The 26,086-nt window shown below is 35.7% G+C and overlaps 1 protein-coding gene across 1 annotated transcript; it reads left to right on the plus strand.

Moving 5' to 3' along the window:
* The first annotated feature begins 22,173 nt into the window (after positions 1-22,173).
* LOC131150906 (basic endochitinase-like) lies at positions 22,174-24,183 on the plus strand. Its single transcript, XM_058101982.1, has 3 exons — positions 22,174-22,704; positions 22,843-23,014; positions 23,555-24,183. Exons 1-3 carry the CDS (start codon positions 22,260-22,262, stop codon positions 23,982-23,984), a joined length of 1,047 nt encoding a protein of 348 aa, XP_057957965.1. The 5' UTR covers positions 22,174-22,259; the 3' UTR covers positions 23,985-24,183.
* Positions 24,184-26,086: the final 1,903 nt, after the last annotated feature.

Genomic DNA, 26,086 nt, shown 5'->3' on the forward strand with positions numbered 1-26,086 from the left:
TCTTTTGCTCTAAAAATTATATGTAAGTACATTTTCCTTTTCAAGCACTTTTCTATTAATTTTCTTTAAAAAGTATGTAACTTCTATAGTTGATCTCACCTGGACATAAATACAAAATTATATATATATATACTATATATATGTATATAATTTTGAATTTTTAAATTATATAGGCTTGCATTTAATGTAATAGAAGAATATACTAAATTTTATATAAATTATACAAAAAAAAAAAATTCAAATTTAATACTTGAATTTTTTTTTTTTTTTTTTGCATAGAGTCAAAGTGCCTTGTCCCACTTTTTCTTGTTTACAAAAGATAATCTCATAGATTGTCTACAACGAATGATTTTTTATATCCTACTTATTAAACTATTTCTCCAAAAGAATAAAAGATAAATCTTGATAGTCTATAAGGTGACAAATTTTATAATACCAATAATACCTCTACAAACACATCTAGATTAAAATTCTTCATATGTCTCTTTAGTTCCACTTTTTGCAAATCGTTGTGACTATGTCTCTTTTGCTTCATTTTTTGCAAATTATTGGAACCTTCATATGCTTTCCTAACAATGGACCATTTATGAATGATAAATTTAAATTAAATATGTATCCTAACATTCACCTTCTTCTCTTGATCTTTCATTTTCCAAAAGCATAGGAGATTGCTACATTCTTTCTTCGAACTATGTGTCCCCATTCTTAGCTTTATCCATGGTTCTCTCTCCCCCTTCCCCTCCCCACATATATATACATAGCTCCCTATGCTCTGATTTATGGTGCATTCCCAAGAGTGGGGTGAATTGCTTATTTTAAAAATTTTTAGGTCAAGTGTGTCCTATTTTAAAATCACAACCAATATTGCACAAACCTAAGGTATTTTCTAAGCAATCACAAATACCACAAATATTGATGATATGCAAATATTTAATTCATAAACAATATTCATAATAAATCAAATATAAATATACAAGCAGTGCTGGAAAATAAAGAGAGTAAGGGAGAGAGAGCGCAAACACGAGATTTTTAACAAGGTTCAGCCAACTCGACCTACGTTCTCGTTTTGGGCAAACCACTCAAGGATTTCACTATCCGCTCCTTAAAATCAAGCGGAGCTACCTATTACAATCTTCTTCTTCCCACGAGGCGAAGCTACCTCTATAATCCACTTCTTCCCACGAGACAAAGCTACCTCTATAATCCGCTTCTTACCAGGGCAAAGCTCCCTTTGCAAGCGATGTGCCCTCACTTGACACGATTCACAATTTGAACCGCAAACAAAAGATATCAAAATATTTTGGTGTACAAGAAAATGCTTCTTCACAAGCTAGAATGTACAATGTAAAATCCAATGCGCTCTCAAATGATATGATTTAGAGCTCGATACAATTATAGGGTTTCTCTCTCAAAAATTATTTTGAAATAAGAGAGCATATGAGAGTTGGTGATTTTGATTTAAAATATGAGGTATGAAATAAATGCTTCAAAGATCTAAATGCAATAAATGATTTCTCCTCAAAAGACTTTTGCAATCTCCTCAAAAGATTTTTGCAATAAATGATACTTGGAGAAAATTGATTTTTGCTCTCAAGAAAAGATATTCAAAATATGAATAGAAGAGAGTAAAATTCCTTTTTCTTTTTGAGTGAAAATAAATGCAATAAATGCTCCTTCAAAAATCTAAGCTCAATAGATGTTTTCTCCAAAGATGATATTCAAAAGAAAGTGTGGGAGAAAAGCAAGATATACTCTCTCAAAAAGATTTTATAAAAATGAAGAGAGTATGAGAGAATGAATGCTCTTTGAATTTGAAAAAAATATGCCCAAAATATGTCAGAGTATGAATCAATATGCACAACAACAATTTTAAATGCTTTGGGCAAGCTATTTATAAAGATTTTCAAATTATGACCGTTATATAACTGTTGGGAATAAAATATGATTTTATTTTCAAAATTTTCGACCATTGGAAGCACAAAATCAGCTCAACCTGAGAGGTCCAGTCGACTGGGGCTTGCACCCGTTGACGGGCCCAAGGCGATGTTCCAAAATTGTGAGCTACAAGATCCGACTGACAGGGGTTTTAAAGGTTGGTCTACTGGGCTTCAGTAGGCATAAATAGGTTGGTCGATCAGGGCTTGTACAACTCTTTCCAAAAGGTCTGGCTAGCCGATTGGGCTTATAAGGACGGTCTACTGGGCCCTTTACAATTAAGCAATTTTGGTGCAGTGCACTGGTTTGGTCGACTAGGCCTTAACAAAATTCAAATTTTTGCCCTGTACTTTTGACCTCAAAATCATTTTACAACCTTTGTATGATTTTAGTATTTTAGGAAAATATTTTTCATGAAAAGTTTAAGTTTCCTAAGGTCTTTCTAGGGTCATTATTGAGCTTTGCATCATACGAAGTAAGACATGCAATACAAATACAAACTAAATGCAATACAATATCAAAACCATATGTCTTCACTCCTTTTCTCTGCACTTTTCTATTGAATACGCCAAAAGAAATGAGCTTTAAGTCCTTTATGGTTGGCTTCCATTTCCTCTTAATCTTATGTGTGTGCTGAATTATAAAGTTGCTCAAATACTAAACGCACACATGAGATACTTACGCTTTATCATTATCAAAATGGGATCGGACTCAAAAAGTCAACAGATGCAACCTCAAATCACATTGGCAAACTAAAGGAAATGTTCTTTGCCATGGCCATCTACATCCTTTTCTTCTTCAATTAAAAAAATGCGTGAAGGTGAAGAACAAGAATATGGAGGTGTGAAATTATTTATAACAATAGCCCGCCAAAGATCTGCTAGCTATAATCAAATGAGATAATTGTATTTGATAGAGATGGTATGTTTTCACTCCTTTGTGATAACTTTACCTTTCCCTTTAGAAAATTGTGGTTGGTATTATTTATTTTGTTGGATGCTTATCTAACGACTTTGCTTTGGTTCCTATCGTCTTTACTTTAGCCTCCTTTAGCATTACTCAATTGTAATTTGTCTTATCTAGTTGAACGTAATCACTAACAACTATTTTTTGGATGCGATCACTAGCTATGCCTTCATGATGGGAGTTATGAAATTAAATAGTTGCTTTGTGGAATCCTTGTGGGAGATGACAACGAAATAGACTTAAGGTCAGGACCTATTTTCTGTGCTTGTTTTGAGGTAAAAAAGGGATTTTGGAGTTTCCTACCAATTGTTTGTAGAAAATAAAATGGTTCTATTTTATTTGAATAATAGGTGAATGTTATTTTACAAGTGTCTGGCATAGGTGCATCTTAAGATGTTAAAGTAGGATAACTACTTAACTTTAATCATAGGAAACCCACAACTTCATAAAACAAAAACTATAATTTCTTTAACTAGTTGTTTTATGGGACAACATGAGCTAAAATCTAAAATTTGACGAGGGATCTCATCAAAAGGGTAATCAATGAAGTTTGTGAGTTTTTCATGGAATTTTTTGTTCAAGTGGCAATGTTACAAAGGAAAATCTCACATCTTGCAGATGATAGTATTCCAAGATTAATGAGATTTATATTTGTTATTATGTTCTTGGCTATACAATCCCAGTAGGAGGGAAGTTAGCATGCATGTGCTGCGCAAAAAGTCAACAACTATATATAGTCAATTACATAAGATTTTATTATAGTCTTATTGAGTTCTATGTACATTCACTTAGTTTAGCTAAATTTTGGTACTCAAAAAGTTTTCAAATCTCATCCAAATAGTCAGAATGATTATGTCTTTTACAAGACACATCAAAAGCAATAAATGTAGATTTTCAAGACTTTTCCTTTTCTAGCATGATATATTTTAATTTCATATTTGTTGCAACGTCCTCCTTTTTGGGCTTAGCCTTCAATGGCTCAACCCTTTGCATGCTACTTCTTCATGAGACTTTCAAAAAATTACCTTTATTTTATTTAAGGATAAACAATCCTCCTGCCCTATTTACTTAGTTAAGATATGTTTATTAGATTAGTTAAGATATGTTTATTAGATTAATCACCATGCACACCAACATGGTCCAAACTCTTGGTAACCATGCTAAGTTGGTGGTCCATTTTCAAGTAACCACCTTAGGCATCTCTCTCTCTCTCTCTCTCTCACTCCTCTCATTCCCTCTCTCTCTCTCTCTCTCTCTCACTCTTCATCCCTCTCTCTCCTCTCTCTCTCTCTCTAACAATTAATGCTTACCTATCAAAAACTTTCAACTATAATTTTTATTTTGTTTTGTTTCTCTTGATACTTAATCTGATCAATCAATTCCTAAAACATTCTAAATATGCGTCAATTATGTCTGTTTTTTTTTTTGTTTTGCTTAGTTTTGATTTTTTAAGAATTTTTTCTAGAGTTGGGGAGCAAACTAGATTAGAAAAGTACAGAAAAAAGAAAAAATGAAGCTAGTACATTCAAAAGTTGCTTTCTTGAAATATTTTCATGTTATTATTGTTACAGCTATTCAAAATCATCCAAGTTTGTATTTTTGAGTTTGTTGTCTTATTCCACATGATGGTAGTTAAGGATTTCCCAAAAGTATGTCACAAATGAATATATATATATATATATCTAATATATATATATAATTTTCGTTTGCAAACAAATGTATATAAACAAAATAATGTAGTTTTTACGTAAAAAAAAAAAAAATGAAGGCATGATATTAGATGAATGAAAACAGTGTTAATGGTCGCGTTCTTTGTTGGATTAGCAATTTGATTTTTGTAGCAATTTGCATTTTTATTTTTTCTTATGCAAATGCCACTGGATGGTGTCCATATGACCTACTACTTTAATGATCATATAACATTTGATCTTTTAAACATATGAATGTAATATTAATGTTCAATACCATTTGGATTTTTGAACCAATCGTATAACCATTTCTATATTGAAAATATAATAAAATATCAATTTTTTGTGACAAATTTCATTTTTGGTCATTTCTTATGATTTATTCACAACTGATTACCTTTGCTTTAAATTAAATGAAGAATATGTATATTCATTATCTCAAGTTCACTGGCTTAGGTTTGGGTAAATAATTGTTTTTGTTACAAGGAAAGATAAACACCAATAAATTTATTCCTTTAAGTTATATATAATATATTTAAAATTATACTTTTACTAGAATAAATAGCCTGTAGGTTAAGGGAAGAGGCGAAAAAGACTCGATGGTTTCACCCAGTGTTCTAAATCGAATTGTACTTTGTTCTAACCGATTTGGTTGTCAAATCAAAAGTCTTGGTTTGTATAATCAAAACTGATAATCAACACAATACCTCTGTTGGCTGTGAAAACCTAACCATCTAGGTCTTGTTGGTTCGGTCATTATTTTGATTAAGAACTTTAACAGCTAATTTGAATTGTAAATTTGGGCCGCAGCCGGTTTCTTGGATTTCCTAAGGCAGGCAGAAATATTTGGGCCTATTTAGCCTGTAACTTGTGCAAAAAAAGGCGGGTGGGGGGTTGGGAGGCCCATAAAGTAATTTGTGGGCTTAGAAAGGAGTATGAATGTTGCAATTTAGGCACAAGTTTCAATTTTGGTAGTGGTAATTGACAAATTTTAAATAGCCAACTAATTTAATATTCTATTTAAAATTAATTCTATTATGTTCCAAACATTTACACATATTATCCAAATGCCTTCGGTTTTTGCATTCTAATTCCAAAGTTAGCAAACTCTTGATAGCTAATGAATTTGGGATTCAAACCTTTAAGGTCTTCTTTTACCTTTTCAAATAGAAAGTTTCATTTGAGATTGTTAAAAACCCTTGAAGATCAGTTAGTTCAAGGTTTCAAATCTTTTCACTATAGGTCGTGCTCGGGCCACATATAATGGCTCCCTCCGTTTCAGATCATTTTTCACTCTAGGTCTTTTCCTAGTTGCACGTAATGGCGTCCTAGTTACAAAAAAAAATTCACTCTAGGCTATGCCTTGGAGCCCATAATGGCTCCTTATTGCAAGTATTTTTCACTCCAGCCGTGCCTTTAAACTGTAATGACCTTCTTCTGGTTGAAACTTTTTCTCTCTAGGTCGTGTCTCTTGCATAAATGGCTATTGTTTTCAACCTTGTCCACTTTAAGGTTTGTCTTATTTAAAATCAAGAGATTGTTTTTTTTCCAACTTCATCACCCTCCTAAATGCTGTGAATTTCAATCAGGGATCTTAATCACCGTCTCAATAAAACCATGATTGCCAGATTTTTCAACTCCATACGTCTCCATTAAAGTTTGATAGTACAATGAGAAGATTTTTTAAATTTCATCACCATTAAATGGAGGCAGCTTGGTCAGATACTTGATTATCAAGGTCGCATGAGAATCCAACTCCATCTCCATAAAGCCCTTCCGCACTGCTATTGCCGTAGTCGACGATGAGAACTTTTTAAACCCCCATCTACTTTTGAAGATGCTGCGCTATTGATGTTTACCTACTTTCCAAGACTCAGACCGGTTTTACGTTCGGTTCACCAGGATATCTAATCCCATCTTTTTAAAAAAATCATGATTGGCTGTCAATCAGAAGATTTTTCACTCCATCACACCCGATGATTCTAAATGCTTGATTTCAGATCAAGGATTTCTATCCTTCAATCTCCATTCAATTTGATGCAAGAGGAGCAATATTTTTCAACTCTATCATCTTTGATTGGAACGCCTTCACCCATTCAATCAAGGGACTCAGCACAAGGTTCCCTAAGCGGTCGGAGCACTCCGCACTCCTTTACCTTACACACGGGGTTACACCCTTTTCTACATAATAATCCATTGGCAAGTTATGGCGTGTACTGTGAACTACCTAGAGTTGTGCCAGCTGTCACACATACTGTACCACAACCTCGCATCTAAACGCTCATTCCAGACTATATAACTTCCGTCTCACAGATTATCGGTTTGCCCTAGTCTTGTAGATACCTACTCTAAGTCCGCTGCGCATCACCTGTTTTCTGCAGTGAGTGGATCCTTGACGCCTTCCATCTTTTACACCAACCTTGATTTTGCAATTAAGAGATTTTTCAACTCATTATTATGAACTTACTACTCTCCCGGCGGTCGTCTATGCGTAATCACAAGTTCCTCCAGAAATCACCGGGCTAGCAAGGAGTCTCAACACAGTCTTCCTAGAAACTCATCCTTTATAATTTTGATTTAATCAAGAGATATTTTCAAAACCCTCATCAAATATCATTTACCACACACAATTTTATATTCTGGGTACTTCTTCACGATTCCCCATGTTTACTCCTTCATAATCATAATCTCCATTACTGGTCTAACACAATTAATGCATGGTATGCTACGCTGCGTTGCTTGCACCAACCCAATCGCTTTATACTTTAAAATAAATACGCCCCGTAAATCTTGACCGCTCTGCCTTTTTTTAATCCGGGTGCGTTCCCGTGCCAAACTTCCTGTAATCCCTGATTATCAAAATCATCTATGAATTCATTCATTGCAATCAATCATAACTTTTTTTAGCCTTTTTCCTTTCTTTTTTTTTCTTTCCTATTCAAAAAAAAATCTAGGGTTTCTTGATGGCCGACCTTTCCAAATTAAGGGCATATCAAGGTTCTCGCCCTTGTTTGTTTGGGCTCTTTGATATAACATTTTCTCTAGATGCCAAAAAGGGAATTTTTTGTTCTTCTCTTCCTTTTCTCTTGAGTAAGCGCGCGCCGCCGCCACACACCACACAAACAAGTCATAACCATTCTTATCATGGTTTCGATAGGATTTTTGGTTGATTGATCTCCCTTAAATTGTCACTCACTTACCTTCTCTAAGCACCAATGCACCCCTACCTTATTCTCTATGTACTAGTCATCTTAAGATTTTTTCCTTTGTTTCCCGTAAAACATAATAAAGGTGTGCGTACTCCTTTTATTAATCTTTTGTACCTTTTAGGTAGTCCTTTATCCATTCGTTTTACTTTTTTTTTTTTTGGTACAAAGTCGTCATACAATGCTGCCCTAATCGTCTGACAATCGTAGGAAACCAGAATTTTGGTATCGACAATTCTCATACACCCCACGCAAGTGTTGGGTAGTGTGAGTTTAATGAAGTTCACATCTAAAAGTGGGGTATTAGTATTGAAATTATGTGTGATGGCAAACTGAAATCGCCAACGCGTTGAGACCCCGCAAAACAATGTGGAATACTTCCCAAGAAGCTAAAAATTCAGATTTTGATAGGAAACTCCGACCAAAAAAACCGTTTATAAGTGCAACGTGAATCCGTCAGTATAAAGTACAAAACCCAACCCCAATGATATAGTAAATGACCGAAGGTACACAATTTGAACGCCACCAGGAAGAATCCTTTATAGTGCGCAGTTCTCTAAAGCTCTGCAAAGAAGACACAAATCCTCCACTTTTCTGATTCTACTTCATGAATAATTTAGCTCTTACAATGGCTATATATATAGCTAGCATGGGGAATTAAGGATAATAATCTTAACAATTCTCAACAGACAATTGGAGACAAAAACATTAAATATATAGCAATTCCCCACAAATATGGGAGAACAAGGACATTAATATACCAACTTACTAGACACATTTAATGACTCTCACACTTACTAAAATCCCATGCAGCTAAGTTGTCTTACAAATTACCATTATGTAAAGAACCAAAGGTCAAAAGTCAATCTCCTATTGACCTAGCATGCACAATAAACACACCATTAATAAGGGATTATAGCCACTAGGCAAGATTAGCTTCATCCAAAACATGGATAAAATTATTAAGCCTTCTCCTTGTTTTGGCAATCTTGAGTGTCCCATTTTTTGAATAATCCCAATATCTTGACTTAGCCCATGAAGTGTTTCTGTGATCTTTTGGATCTCGCTCTAGTATGGGCCCATAGAACATGCAATGGATCTTTTGATGGTTTTGTTGATTCTCATCAATGTGTATTTAATGCGTTCATTAGAAAGAATGTTTTGGGTTTTTCTACTTAATGAAAGCTTATTTAAACAAACGCATGGAATTTACAATTCTAACCAATATGTAATTACTAGAATTATAAATATTCGTGGGCAAATGTTGTATGTTTGTGATGTGGATGCGCTTACACTACACTAAAAATGACAATAAGGCATCTTTAGTTCTGTTTACCTTGTTTCTCTCTTAAATTGTTGGTGTCGATGCCATATTCTATTTGAAGGTGCCGAATAAAAGGGAAATTTGGGTCCCCAAATAAGAGAGTTTTTGGAAAAGGACAATGGTATCACACGACACAAAGTCACCATCTTATTTTTTTAATCAACAAAGAAAGAATAAAAATAATTCTGAAAAAGGTCCTACCAAAATTAGATTTTGAATTTGAGAATATATTTATGTATAGGGAAGGTCATTAATTAACATCTTAGTGAGGATAGCATTTCAGCAACCCTACCGATACCCCATTCAAACAATGGTCCCCCCACACTTGTGTTGTGTGGGTAAGTGTTTTTCTCAGAAAAATAAATGATATTTCATGAAACCTATATAGGGAACTGATACCTACCACGAGGCGTCACTACTCATGGAAACTTTTTGAAAAATGGTTGAAAATATTTGGGCAGAGAAAGAAGGAAAAAAAAAAAAGATTTTGGGCCTGCGCTAGCCCCTTTGGAATAAGCTATCTATGTCCCTTAACTGGAGATGCGTTTCAAGCCACCTGCGCTACCTTGTTTGAATGTACACGGATCTCGAACCCTTGAAGGGTCGCTATCTGGTCGTCGCGTTGCCCTCTTATCTGATTGGCCACCAGCCGGCGGCGCTGCCTGTCGTCACAGCGCATGCCGTTACCCCCCGTACCTTGGTCGTCCGCCTCACGTGTGAAATCTGCTGACCACTCGTTTCGACCCAGACCCGTGAAACTAAGCCCCAGCCGTGGCTCTCGATAGTACATAGGGTGTAACGTCTTACCTACTTGACAGATGGCGGTTAAAAAAAAAAATGAGAATTCAAAATGTTTGAAAGAATTAGGGGAACTCACATTTTGAGTTTGGGTTGGCCAACGCGAACATGAGTCTTTGGAAAATCAGAATTGGTGTCTAATTTTTTTTTTTTTTTTTTATATATATAAAAAAGGAAACCTTGAAAAAAATATTTTTAGGAAAACTCAATTTTGGGAGAATCCAAAATGAAAACGCCCAACTAGTTTCTACCAGGGAGCACTACTCTATAACGCCACTGCCCATTATCTGGCCTCCAGAGTATCTACAAAACAATACTACAACCTGATAATACAACCTTCCTTGCAAGATGAACACACCTACTAATAAACAGCATATAGATAATGCGTAATGCCACCTGTCAGCTTCGCGCACTCATGTACAGTCCGGGAGCAGACATACACCTTCAGAGCAGGCGATCACTCTCTCTGCTCTCATTAATTTAGCGTGCCTGACAGTAAACGCGGTAGAGCCACACGAATTTCTGCCTGTCACAGATGTCTCATGCACAATAGAAAATATAAAACTCCATATGGAAAATCTAAAGACATAAGGTCAAATTTTTCTAATTGTATCCTCCTCAAATCCACACATGGGTAGTCCCCAGTTTTCCCAATGATCAGGATGATAATCGTACAGTGTCAACTTACTGATGTTAACTTTACGACCCGAATTGGCACCCACAACAACAACCTACCTCATCCTCGAAAAAGGTTACCAGAAACGCGTGGCCTTAGCTGTCCCTTGTTACATATACAACACTTATGTAACCGAAAAAAAAAAACGACCCCCGAGGATCTCTGGCTACACCCACGTCGCCGATGTCTCATGGTTCATTGGTGCGAACGTCAACGATTGACGGCCTCACCGCGCGCTACGTGGGAAATATCAAGGAGCGGATACATGCTGATATTCAAACCTCTGCGTGCCCGTAGGGGCACCGTTGACCACACCAAGCAAGTTCTCGTGCCTATACGATTGTTGGATGAGATACGTCTCCAGTAAGTGGAAGATATTACATCAGTGTGTGCCACAATTCGTTTATTTCATTTTGAAAGCAGTTACATATAAGCAGATCTCATACGTGATTACGAGATATATGACCTAATTCCTACCAAGCATGGTTTATAGTAGTACATCAATAACAAGCGAGAGTTTCCCGAGTTAGGGTAGGGACAGACCTATACCTTTACGATCCCTGCCCCGGTACTCAAACATGTGACTTTACCCAGTTTAGTTTTCAAATCAGAAATATGCTATTTAGAACCCTGTCGCAGCTTAGATCCAATATAACAATGCCAACAATACCACCCTTTGGCTTCGGGTTATGCAATTTACTAACACTATAGTCCCGACTGGTACCACCTGGTTCATTAATCCCCCAATGGCCACTCCAATACCAGCCCAACTATCTCGATTGTCCACACTGAAAATCATATGTGTGGTTGGCACTGTATCCAATATAATAAACCAATTTGACCCACGCTTAACGTTGAGCTTTTAAGGCTCTCTTTATAACTGGTGAGTCTGTTAGGGCTCTCAATAATAGTGATTTTTTTTAGGCCTGTATAACGGTGAGCTTTTTAAGGCTCTGATATCACCATCACAAGCATGGGCTTCAATATCATATTTATACTTTATGATTAAACAATAAACTTGTTTCAATTTAAAAAAAAATCATCTGTAAAACAAATTCCGTGTTCACAAAACTCATTCATTCATATTGTGGTATAATCGACACACACCCTCTTGTTTAACCCTTTTACATATTAGCGTCGGTATATAGCGACAACCTATTTTTCACAATTTCAAATAGCAAAAATGGAACTCCAGTTCATATGCGTAGTTAAATATATTCAACATATATTCCGATTTTCATATCATATGTCACACTCGTTGATCAAAACGCAAAAAAACCGCTATATATTAATATAGCTCGTAAATAATCATTTAAATAAATCATTTAAAATGGAGAAATAATTGGTTCAAGCCATCTCCCTGCATTAAGATTAATACAATAAAGAAAGTTTTGAAAATATTTGGAGTCATACACCAAAACCGCTCATTTTCCCAAAACCATAAAATCGTAAAAAACAACCGCCCCTGGCATTTTTACCTAGTGAAAACTTTGCAATAAGTCATCATCTCATACATATAAACATAAGCTAACTTGTTAGCATTTTTAGGTTTTCTAAAAGACTAGTGTAAACAAATCACCTTACCTTTTTTTTTTCCGAATTCCAAAACAAAGAACAATACGACGGCTCCGAAAACATCGAACCGAGTTCTTAAAAACCTAAAAGCAGAAGAACAATACTTCAAGATAATTCGATTTACTACAGATCTACCGAATTAGAAACTAAATTAGACCCTTACCTCGATTTTGGGATAAAACCCAAAAATCTTCAAAACAAAGATCCAATCCACTATAATCATAGAGATTTTCCCCCTGATCTGCGTAGTAACATCAGATTGTGGATTCGGGTGACGAACAGTGAGGAATCAAAGAGAGAGAGAGAGAGAGAGAGAGAGAGAGAGAGAGAGAGAGAGAGAGTGTGTGTGTGTGTGTGTGTGTGTTTGTGTGTGTTTTGAGTTTCTTAGCCATGAAGCAAACGAAAATGATATTTATAGACCCATTGACCCAGTCAAACTCGTCGACAAAATGTGCCTTCGTTGACGAGACATAGAAGGCTCTTCCTTGACGAACCTTTATCCAATATTTTTCATGTCAATTAGGATCTCTTCGTCGCCAAGGCTCTGAATTTCGGTGACAAACCGTAGAAGGGCCTTCGTCGACGAGAACCTTGGCTTCGTTGACGAATCCTTCTAAAATTACCTTTTTACCATTTTTCTTATTTTACAGGTTCAGGTCTCTATGATCTCCCCTCCTTAAAAAAATTTCGTCTTCGAAATTTATTAACCGTTTCTAAGCATAACCTTACCTTATAACTCAGTTCCAAAAAAGAGTTGACAGCCACCCACATAACGGCTCTGGCCTAAGTTTATTACATACCCTCACATATGGTGGAGGAATACCGTGGTTACAATATAATGCTTCGGGAGATTATAATACACATACAAAAACTCTCCTGAAACCATATCTAAATGGCATGAACTACCTATTCTACTATACATACATACAATCTCACTTACTTGTCTATCTCTAACTATCTCTAAATAACTGAGGGTACTTCTGGAGTATTTCTGACTCTAGTTCCCTTGAAACTTCCTCTACTGCGTGATTTTTCCATAATACCTTTACTAGCAGTATTTTCTTAGTCCGTAACTACCTTACTCTGATCTACTATCTACACTGGAACCTTTTCGTATGTCAATGCCTCACTGATCTCTAAAGGCTCGTAACTCAACACGTGTGAAGGATCTGTCACGTACTTCCTCAGCACTGACACGTGAAACACTCATGAATGCTGGGTAGTGCTGGGGGTAATGCCACTCAATAAATAACCGGTCTTATCCTTTCTAGGATCTCAAATGGCCCAATGTACTAAGGGCTGAGTTTCTCTTTCTTCCGAAACCTCATTACTCCCTTCATTAGAGCAATCTTCAAGAAAACCATATCTCCTGCCTCAAACTCTAGCTCTCATCAGCGAGTATCAGCATAACTCTTCTGCCGACTCTGAGTTGCTCGAATTCTCTCTCTAATCAACTCGACCTGTGCGGAGGCCTGCTGAATCAATTCCGATCCTAGTATCTTTCGCTCACTTACTTGATCCCAGAACAACAAAGATCAACATTAACAACTATACAATGCCTCATATGGTGTCATCTCTATACTGGTCTAGTAGCTGTTATTATACACAAATTCCACAAGCGGTAGATACCATATCCAACTGTCCCCACAATCTAGTATGCATGCCTGCAGCATAACTTCTAATGTCTAAATAGTCCTCTCAGATTTTCCATCCGTCTACGGGTGAAATGACGTACTGAATGTAAGCTGTGATCCCAAGGCATCCTGTAGGCTCTTTCAGAATCGAGAAGTAAAACGTGGGTCTCGATCTGAAATGATAGAAACATGGATGCCATGGAGTCATACAATCTTCTACACATATAGCTCTGTTAGCCTATTCAGAGAATAGCCGACTCTGATTGGAATGAAATGTGCAGTCTTTGTCAACCGATCAACTACAACACATATAGCATTCTATCCATGCACCACCATAGGAAACCTCGATATAGAATCCATCGAGATATGCTCCCATTTCCACTTGGGAATGTCAAGTGGTTGAAGGGGTCCTGCTGGCCTCTAGTGTTCTACCTTGACCTACTAACATGTCAAACACTGCTCTACAAAACGGGCAATCTCTCTTTTCAGTTTGACCATTAGAAAGATTCCCTAAGATATCTATACATCTTCATACTTCCAGGATGTATGGTGTAGAGCGAACAGTGTGCCTCCTCCAGAATGAACCATTTAATCCCGACATCATTCGGTACACAAACCCTACTGTTGAACCTTAATATCCCATCACCTGAGATATTAAAGTCTGGCTTTAAACCACTCTATACACCTTCCATAACTCCTACCAACTCTTCGTCCTCCTTCTGAGCTGTTCTAATCCTCTCCTATAAGGTCGCTTGTACCATCAAGCTAGCAAGAGAGCCAGATGATTTTGTTAGCTTTGGTGTATTCCCAAGAAGGGGGGTGAATTGGGTAGTTAAAATTTTTTTTCCTAGGGTCAATTTAATCAACAACAGTATTAGATAAACCTAGGGTCTTTCTATTCAATCATAAACCCAATTAACACATGTACATCATATAATGAATTAAACATAATGCATACATGTGCTGAAAATGAAAGTGCGTAAAATAAACTGTGAAAATATAAAGTACACGCACGATATGTTATCGGGGTTCGACCAATACTGCCTACGTCCCCACCTTTTGCTTGAAAGTTTGAGGATTCCACTAAAACTCACTTAATGGGTGGAGCAGCACCGGTTACAACCACGTCAATTAGCGGGGCTGACCTCAACCTACACCTTACCAATATGGTGCACCTAACTTTTCTAAATGGGTCTAAGCCAGTCCGGAACTATTCAACAGGGCTAGTCTCCCTCTTCAAGCCCACGCCCGGAATACCACAGATGTAAATTTATGTACACGAAAATGTGCTTCTCAACTAAGTAGGTATGTACTACGATACACACAGTATAATCAATGCACCTCAAGAATGTATGAACTATAAGTTCGGTGCTCTACGTGTGTAATCAACACTTAGTATAGTGATTATCTCAAGTCAAGCACATAAGTGTTTATACAAGCTAATATTTGAAACTAAGCAATGGTAAATTCTCAATCTTAGTTTTGGGTTTCAAAGATTCAAACTAATAGAAATCTAGAATATCTCCAAAATAATTTTCTCAATAACAATGCACAATGAGATATTCAAATTTGAGCTTGTAAAATATTTTTGCACACCAAAAATTATAAGCCCTAATGAGTCTTGCAATGACAATGCAAAGACCCACTTAGCTATAAGATTTTTTCCACACAAAGATTTATCAAATAAAATTGGAGGAAAAATCAAGCTAAACCCTCAATATGAAAATCACAAGCAAAGCAAGTGAGGGTTTCTTAGCAATTTAAAAAATGATTAATAAAACACTCACAAAGTAAGATTTCTCAAAAAAATGAAGGTATTTGAGTGTTATGGACTTAGTAGGAGAAAATAGGATTTGTAATTTTTCAGAGAATTTTGGCTTAATCATATTTGCTAATCTTGCCTTAATTTTGCAAATGAAGAGATATATATAGGCATAGGCAAAATTATGACCATTGGGGACACCAAGGGTATTATTAAATTTATTTTTAAAACTATTAAGAAAATTAAATATGTTTACTTAATTTTAACCCCTGTAAAAATTAATTTAACCCAAGAAATTCGGGTGCCCGGTCTGAGGTTTGGGTGTCCGAATAGACTCAGTCAAAAAAAAGCATTTTAAAGAGTTTGGTCACCGGAGTCTAGATTTGGTTGGTTGAACAAAAGTCAGAAACATTTTTCGCGCGGTTCGGGTGCCTGTGTTAAGTTCGATTAACCGAACTGACAAGTTCAGTCACCCGAGGCCTAATTTGAACTATGAGGTTTGACAGCCCAAGTTGGTGAGAAGTCCCTTTCTAAGGGTTCAGTCGCCCGAGGGCAACGCACTCATTTTTGGGTCAATCGCCCGAAACCAGGTCAACCTACTGACTTCCTAGCGGTTCGGGTGCGAGAGGTGTTTTGAACACCTGGGGTTCGGTCGCTCGACCTCTCACATATTTTCAATGAAGTCCAATTTTTTCTTCAATTAATTTCCCTCATATTATAGGTGATATTGGAGATTTTCTTACGTGCAAGTGTTGAGTCCTAGGGTCTTTCTAAGGCCTTTTTAAATACCCCAAAAAATCGGAGTTTATTTAATTTTTGTACTTTGAGCTGGAATCCAATGTCATCTTGAAGACCTTAAGCCCCTTTTGAAACTTAGAAAAGTATTTTTAAAATGAAAGAGTGAAGCAAATTGTTTTTTTACTTGGCTACTTAATAATAAAAAAATAAAATATAAAGTCAAGTCTATTTTGAATAAACTTTTTATTTTACATGTCATTGGCTTCATATTTTTTCTTCTTTTCTTAAAATTTTTTTATCACATTTGAACAAACACTCCCTTTTAGCAATGTCCAATTTTAAGAGAAAATAAAATAAAATTTATGTTTTGTTAATTTCTATTATAAAATTCTTGATCGAAGTAGAACTCAGAAAAAAAAAATGCATTTTTCTTTTCTTTTGCTTCATCAAATTTGAGGTTGGAAATAGCTATCAATTTACCTAAGGGTCTATGCATGATTATGGTGATTCAAATGATTCAACTAGTCACAAAAAATGCAGTGTAGGTGAGTGACGATTAGTGGTAGACAAAACCTATTTTAGGTCTCTTCAAGCATGAAATCTTCAAGCAACAAGATAGGCTTCTCCCTGCATACTTCTACCTAGATTCTTACATCGAGTGCAAGTCATCCCTATGTACCTCGTCCTGGATTCTTACATTCAGTGCAAGTCATCCCTGGGTACCTTGGCCTAGATTCTTACATTCAGTTCAAGTCAACCCTACATACTACCGCTTAGATTCTTACATCCTATGCAAGTCATCCCTATGTACCTCGACCTAGATTCTTACGTTCAATGCAAGTCAACCATGCGTACTCCCGCCTGGATTCTTAGATTCAGTGCAAGTCATCCATGTGTGTCTCGGCTTAGATTCTTACATTCAGTGCAAGTCCACGATGCATGCTCCCGCCTAGATTCTTACATTCAGTACAAATCATCCCTGGTTGGCAGAAGCAAATAACACTTGATTAACCTGAAAGCCATAGGTAGTTGTAAAGCATAACTAAAATAAGTATTTTTTATCTTTGCAGGCTTGTTACTACAAATAACGTAGGAGAGTTCTTACAACTATATTGAAGCAACAAAGGCTACAAAGAGGGGCAGCTGTAGACACTCCAATTTTAACTAGGCCTTCGTGAGAAAACTCGGTGTACTTAAAAGCTGATTTTATATTCCGAGTGTATTAAATCGAGTCCCGGTCATTTTTAAATTGAGTCCCTATTCTTAAATTGAGTCCTAAATATTTTAAATTAATTCCTAATATTTTTCAAATTTGAATCTTTTATTTTTAGAGTCCCTATATTTTTAAATTAAGTTCGGATATTTTAGGTTGAGTCTTTTATTTTTCAAAATTTTGATTAAGTCCCGAAATTTTTAGATCGAGTCTTTGTTTTTATTTTTATTTTTGGGCTTTATGTTGGCAAGAAAATAAAAATAAAATTAATAAAAATAATAAAAAAGAAAAAAAGGGGGAGCTTAGGGTTTTAGATATCTAGGGTTTGTTTTTTTTTTTTTTTTTTTTATAAATAGGAAGGTAAACAAGAAGGAAGGCACAGCTGCGCAGGGCTCTCACCCTCTTCATTTTCTGAATCTCTCCATTCCCTCTTTTACAATAGCCATTCTCTCCCTCTCCTTTGCACTATTGCCGCTGTCACCCAAACCTCACCCACCATCACAACCCGTGAGCAGCTCTCTCATTCTTCATCTCGTCGCCTCCACTGCACACACGCATCCCTCTCTTACTCTCTCATCCTCCCTCTCTCCTTCAAGAATATAGCCGCAGTCTCCCTCTCTCTTTTGACCAGCACACACTGCTCCTTGCTCTGGCAGTCCCTCACGGCTCTCCCACAACTCAGCAGAGCCACTACAAACTCCGAATTCCTACCGGCTCTTCCATCCCGACGAACCAAGCACGTCGTCGCACCAGACATTCCAACAGCGTCCGGCCTCCATCCGTCTCGCACAGCCACTCGTAGCAACAACAGCCACCGCTGCCGCTCTCCGCTCCGCAGCCGCAAACAACCGCCAGCAGGTTCCCCAGATTTCGGCCACCATCTCCTGCTCCGGCCAGCAAACATTCGCGCATAGTCACCACACGGCTTACCTTTTGTTTGTAGGACTCAGGCTCTCCTCTGTCGTCACCACAGCGTTGTCGCCGCCACTCGGTATTGCCGTCGCCCTCCGCCACACGATGGACAGCCGCAGCACCCCGTCGTGAGTTCCCTGGACTCATATGCAAAAACACACACGAACTCACAATACACACACACACACACACACACACACACACACAGAGTAACCACACAGCATGCACAACACACCAAATTATTTATTTATTTATTATTATAGTAATTTTTTTTTTTATGTTGCAATATTATTCACGTGTTTTAATGTATTTAGTCCTAGGCTTGTATATTTATGTTTTATTGTTCATGTTTGAAGTACAACATGGTTATTGTCTTGAATATTTATTTATGGTTTCTTATGTGTTGATATTGTAATATTTTAAGTGCAACATATTTAGTTGGCTTGTATATTTAGTCATGATTTCTTTGTTGATTTTGTAACATTTAATATGTAATATTTATTCTATTTGTTTGCATATTATTCAGGGTTTTTGACTCATTAAAGTTTTTGGTTGTTATGTTTATTGTTTTTTTATAGTATTTAGGGTTTCTTTATTTCTTTATATTATTGTTTATTATTCAGGAGTGAAATAATGTCATGTTTATATTTAGATGTATTATATTTATGTTTGGATTGGTTTGCATGTTTGGGGTTCAACTATTGCCATATAACTTGTGTACTGATTTTAAGGTTTCCATATGATGTATATTTTTAGGCTTCTGTATTATTGAATATTGCTGGATAGAATTCAATTTATTTCCACAATTATTTTTAAGGCTCCCATCTAGCTTGTGGCATATTAGTTTCTCTAAAACTTGTGTATATTTCATATTAGATTCATGACTTGAATTATTTCTATAATTTCTTTCTTCTTCTTTACATGTTTATATATTGTATATAATTTCTTAGGTTTGATTATTTCCATACTAAGGTATATTATTAGGGTTGGATTGATTGTCAATACTTGGACTTTATCATTGAGGTTTTGACCATTATGATATATAATATTTACGTGTTATGATATATAGTATTAGTATTATATTATTTTCTTTATTAGCAATTTGAAATTTCAGAAAACTATAGAAAAGTCATAAAAAGAGAAAATTAGAAAAAAAAATTCTAAAAATGCTAAAAAATTTAGAAAACTCAGAAAAAATCTAAAAATATTTTTTGGACTTGATTTTCATGATTTTTACTTAATTGTATTTTTTTATTTCAAAATTCAAGAAACATAAAAAATAAAATCAGAAAAAAGGAAGAAAAATCAAGAAAAATATTTTCGAAGTTGAAGATCATTTTTGGCACTCTTTTCTATCTGAAATAAAATCCAAAAACCTCCCATAATATTATTTTTCCTACTTATAAAATTCTATAAGAAATTCAAAAATCCGGGGAGTGTGTTTTTTAAATTATCTTCTTGATTTTCCTTCCCTATGATTGCAACAAACGGGTATGAGTTTTTCAAACTTCGTGTACCCCAGTTATGAGGGAATATATATATTATGTAAATATTTATGTGATTCATTCATGTGCGTTTACATTTTGAAAATTCATAAGGGAAGTAAAATAAAAGACTTTTTGGATTAAATTTGGGATAATTTTTTATTAATTAGGTACTATTCGTAAGAACAAACACGTAACGGGTGCTCAAACCTTCCCCTCACGTAACTGAACTCCCGATTCCTGCTTTGGTAACGCAAACTGATTTTATCTTTAATTGGATAGTAATCAAGTGTTCTAACCACACTAAAAGGTGAATGGCGACTTCATTCCTATTTTTCCTGAAAATAAAAATAATTACATTTTTCATTCTCCCTTTTTCGTCTGGGACGTCACGACATATATCAACTATGTGCATTGAAAATTAAATTACTGAAAATTAATTTGTTTTTGGAAGTTGCGGAAACCAAAAGGGAGTACATTGGTTGATCAATACATATTATGGAAACCATAAGAGAGTACGTTGATTGATTAACACACAAGACTCATTAATTTGTTAACTGATAAAAACCATAGCTTATTAATATGGAAAGCGGTTTATTTAATTTCTGAGTTTTGAAAGCTTGGTTGAATTCTTTATTTCTTTTCATATTGAAATCCAACTTATTTTGTTGAGCTACTAGTCATATTCAAAAGTTGAATCTTGGAATCATTGCTAAAATTTAAAAGAATTGAGAAAGAATTAATAAAAGAGGTTATAAAGAATTTTTTTTAAAAAATCTCAATTCACCCCCTCCCCCGGTCTTGGGAGTACACTTTCCTTTTCAAGTTAGACTTTTATTCAATTGAGCCTTTGGAAAAAGTATATTCCTTAGATTTAAATATCTATTTACTAAATTTTTGGTTATTATGTTTCTTAAATTCAAAATATTAAGTGTACCTTGATTTTAGCTCTTGTGTGCCAATAAATAAACCCTAAAGCATACACAGTTTTCTTCACATCATTCTCATCATACTACTCTATCATCCAATTATAGAGAGTTTAACAACTTAAGAAAGGTGTTTTTTATGGAGTTTTGAACTCTTCCATTTGTGGAAAATTGCAGAGAGTAAAACAAGTCAAAATAAAGTTTTGCTACACTGGTATTCATAATTAAGTTGCTTATTACTTCTACTTATATTTGCCTAAATGACAATGAAAGTGTTTTATTGGTGAATTATGGTAAACACTAGGGTGACTAGTTAAAAGTATTTTAACCAGCGTCGCACGGTCCTTTCGCAAAGGTGTGAAATATTCAATCTGTGACACCTGGAATCGTTAAAAAGAACGAGACATCCATTTCTCACCCTAATTGTATATTGTGTTTGCATTTGATTTGTGTTTTTTTTTTTATCTGTCATATTTGTATTATATTTCTAAAAATCTTTTTATTTGTTTATAAATTTCCATTTCGATATATTAATGAACATATATCAATAAAATGTTGAACACAATAAAACTTATCTTTTTCTACAAGAGTACAGCCACCATATTTAACTTTTTTGAGATTAAAATAACTCAAATTCAAAATTTTAAGTGAATAGTCTAAAATAGTAATTAATGGAAGATAGATGAGACAATTTTCAATATGCATTTCTTTCATCATTTCTCCTCAACTGCTCTCAATTTTACAAATTTTCTTATAATTAATTAAAAAATTTACAAATCATGCATACATGAGCAATTTAATAAAATAATTAATATTTTTAAAGTAAAAGAATAGATAATAATATCTATTATCTACTCAATTCCACATTGTCCTTTAAAAATAATAAATTTGTAAATATAAAGTACGCAAGACTATGTGTATAATGAAAATTATTATTGTAAGATTATATTTGGTTTGTTGATTTTCTATTTGTTCTTAAGAATAACGCAATCATAACATAAGAATTTCATACCTTATTAAAAGAAAACATATTATTAATATTAAATATTACAATACAATTTTTTTTTTCTTTTTTTATGATGGTTATACATAGAATTTCCGAAGATTAACTGTTATACATCTCTTACTGTCATGAGACTTTAATATGAAATAATACAAGCTTGATTTACATGAATATAAAATTATTGAAATTAATATATTCATATATCATTTTCAACACCTTCTCATTTATTATATTACATTCTTAAAAAATATTAAACACGCTGCCAATAAACTTTTAAATGTGCAGTCGCATGGACCACAACCTTATCTTGATGAGAATTTTCATATTCTAAATACAATAATTTTGTCCATCTTTTGCGGGCTATTTAAACCACCCCGCTGCACCATCACCCACCACACCAATCCACCCAAAAAATAAACATGGGGCGCTCTTACTGTCAACTACTAGCTTTCATCTCCTTCCTCTGCATCATCAACCTTGCATCCTCCACCCTTCGCTGCGGAACCCAACTCGCCGGCGACTCCTGTCCCGAAGGACACTGCTGCAGCAAGTGGGGCTACTGCGGCAACACCTCCGCCCACTGCTGCCATGGCTGCCAAAGCAAGTGCAACTGCCTCCTCCCGCCGTGGCAGGCGGACGCCACAGCCGGCCGCGCCGACGGAGTTGCCGACATCGTCACAGAAGAGGTGTACAATGAGATGCTGCCCCACCGAGGGACCTCACCCTGCCCGGGGGCCTTCTACACCTACGATGCGTTCATTAAGGCCTCCAACAAGTTCGAGTCTTTTGGAACATCTGGGGATTTGGAGACCCGTAAGAGAGAGATCGCGGCGTTTTTCGCGCACACTTCGCATGAAACCACAGGTTAATTAAATAGTAATTCGCTAATTAATTAAACTAGCCAGGTTAAAACTATATGTTACTTGGGATTTCAATTAATTAAACGTTCTTAATAACTAATAGACATGTTTTAAGTTAAAATGGATTAATTATGGGGCACAGGAGGGTGGGATACTGCACCGGACGGTCGATATTCGTGGGGTTATTGCTGGATTCGGGAAGGAGGGGCTACTGACCCAGGGTTGCTGCCGGACTATTGCATTTCATCAAATCAACAGTGGCCATGCGTAGCTGGACAGCAGTACTATGGCCGTGGACCCTTCCAAATTTCATAGTGAGTTCTCACTTCAAAATTTCAATTTCTTAATCTTCATTAATTTTTAATTAAGTTTTTAAAAGGCATAGGAATTTAGCTGCAAACTGGTTAGTTATTTTTGAAACATCTTGCCCAGCTAGTACTATAGGCTTTGTTTCTCTATCGTGTGATTCACAATATGAGGGAAGTGCCTAGCTGTTTATGCGAAAAAATCACAAAGTGGAAAAGGGTAGTATTTTATTGTGCAAAAATCACTTTGGCGAGGGTATTTGAGACTGATCGAATGGACCAAAAAAAAAAAAAGAAAGAAGAGATGACTGGTCATATTCTAACACTGAGTGGCTATTATACCAATCTTTTGCTATTGAAATGCCTTTTTAAAAGTGAGAATAAACAAGACATTTAACCAATTAACTCAGCCAAAATCTGTATACATAAAAAATATTGTCATAGATATGTCTACATAAGTGTATTTTAATTCTCCATGATTGAATACAAACTCGCTTTTAGAAATCTATCACATGTACATGTATAATAAATTAACTTTATTTCATGTAGCAATTACAATTACGGTATGGCTGGAGCTTACCTAGGCTATGATTTGTTAAGCAACCCCGACTTGGTTGAAACCGATCCGTATGTATCGTTCCAAACAGCGTTTTGGTTTTGGATGGTCGCACACGAACCCAAGCCCTCGTTGCACGACGTCATGGTGGGTAATTGGACACCATCTGACAATGACCTTTCAGTAGGTCGAGTACCAGGTTTTGGGCTCACCACCAACATCGTCAATGGTGGAATCGAATGTGGGTACCCTAGCGAGCAGGAGCAAGATCGAATCCAACACTACAAAAGGTGCTGCGAAATATTGGGCGTGGATCCAGGTGACAACCTCAGTTGCAGTGACCAACAACCCTATGGTTTGACTACTAAAGCAACCCGAAAGAACAAGATGCTACCTATCTTAAGTAACTTAGTCGTTGCTTAATTAAATATGGTCCAATGAATTAGTTACTTAGTTTGTATCATATGTTTGTATGATGTATGTATGCGTGGATAAATGTACGCATCGTTTTGTAGAATAAGCTGCACGTAAAGTGCATATATGTATAAATTAAGTAAATATTATTAGAATAATATGCACGTAAAGTGCATATATGAATTAAGTAAATATTATTATGACTAAATAATGGACTAAATCAATTAACTAATTTTCGTCCATTTTTAGAATCACATGATAATTAAATTTACGAAAAATATTAAAAAAATAAAAAGTTTTTCAAGTCAAAGCAAATATTTAAGTTCATAGGGTTTTTGTAGATAAAAATCCATTTTTATTGTCTAATCACCTAGTTGCTTAAGGGAGAGGCAACAGAAGGAAAGTCGGACGGCAAACATTTTCTGTCAAATGGTTCAAGTAATATGCAATTCTTTTGTGGATGTATGTAATTGCACAACATTTCATGGATAATTGATGAACAACTTTCTCTTCTCCAATGCTTCCTGTCCTTTTATTGATGATACGTGTAGCTACCATAGTCTAATCAATAGAAAATCACAGTAGTTGGCTAGATCAGCTTGATTTTATTCATTTTATTAATTTCGAAAATGCTACTTAGCTAGAACACTCCTTACACTGAAAATCATCAATTCCAAGAGTGAATCATTTCTTGTGTTGAAATACCCTTTTTTTTTCCCATAAAAGAGGGTGGCACCTCCTTTCTTTATTAGAAAACTCTTCACTTATGACGGAAGAATACCATGGTTCCAGTGAAACAAGTTACAAACAGATAAAAACCAAACGTAACGAAAACTAAATGAAGACAAAATGACACATTATACTCTTAAATTAGGAAAACCAATTTTGTCAAGTCGTATCATGCCTCTAACTAGATGAGGTAAAGAAGCAAACTTCAAATATCTCATAGTGGTGCCTTCCTCTCCCTGACGTGCCAAGAAGTCCACAGCCTTATTTCCTTCTCAGAATTGGTGAGTAATGGTAAAATTAATCATGGAAAGAGCCTCGAGTAGCTCTTTCCAAAAATCCCACAAATACCAAACCATGTATCTCCGAGAACGAACTCAATCGGCCACTAGATTAGAGTCACATTCAATCTCCACCTTCATATAACCCATCTCTTTGCACATCCGCAGTCCCTCCATCAGAGCCCTAAGTTCGGCTTTATTATTAGTGCCATAGCCAAAGAAGGAAGAATAAGCACCCAGAAAGCCCCGCTGCAATCTCGAATCACCCCTGTTGGCCTCACAAGGCTTACGAATCTTATTTTGATAATAACAAATAAAGGAAACTTAACATATTTTGTTAAGTGATGATATTTTAGGTAACTCAAGTAACGTCCCTCAATTTCTTAATATAAAATGTCACGTAATAGATAAAATGGGGTAGCGGGAACACCTATCATTCACAGCGAAAAACCTAACAGCAGTAAACATAAAATCTCAAACATCCAATCATAAAAGATAATACCAAAGTTATCTACATTTTCAAAATACTATATTCATTTACATTCTTCCAAATATCAAATTAACTCTAAAATCAGACACAAAATAATTCTGACCCTAGTACAAAATCTTACCCTCCTAACGGGGTAATATCCCTACTCAACGGTGGCCACGACCCGCCGATCACTCAGGGTCTCCTGAAAAATTAATTAATATCAGGGGTGAGACACTTCTCAGTAAGGGAAAATAAACTAAATATAACTGTGTGACAACATGAATATTTAATGCAATTATACGTATACAGTATATTTCATATTTCATAAACGTTCATCATATCATACTAAAAAATCACATGTTTTCGTATTTTCTAGTAAGTCGTATCATACATAAGACATCTGTTATATTGATATTACTGAAAACATATACTCAGGATCAATAGCTAGCTGGTGTCATGTATTACCCCCCATAATGGGTTGTGCATCCTGAAGGCGGGGCCCGACAATGGCTGGCCAACCACTGTCTAGTCAAATATGTCTGTAAGTACGATAGGCCCGCCACACCCTAGTCCGGACTGCCAAGTCGACGTCCACACTCTATTGAAAGCCACATCGACTATCCATCTCTCAT

The sequence above is a fragment of the Malania oleifera genome, chromosome 1, assembly GCF_029873635.1.
Source record: "Malania oleifera isolate guangnan ecotype guangnan chromosome 1, ASM2987363v1, whole genome shotgun sequence".
NCBI lineage: Eukaryota > Viridiplantae > Streptophyta > Magnoliopsida > Santalales > Ximeniaceae > Malania > Malania oleifera.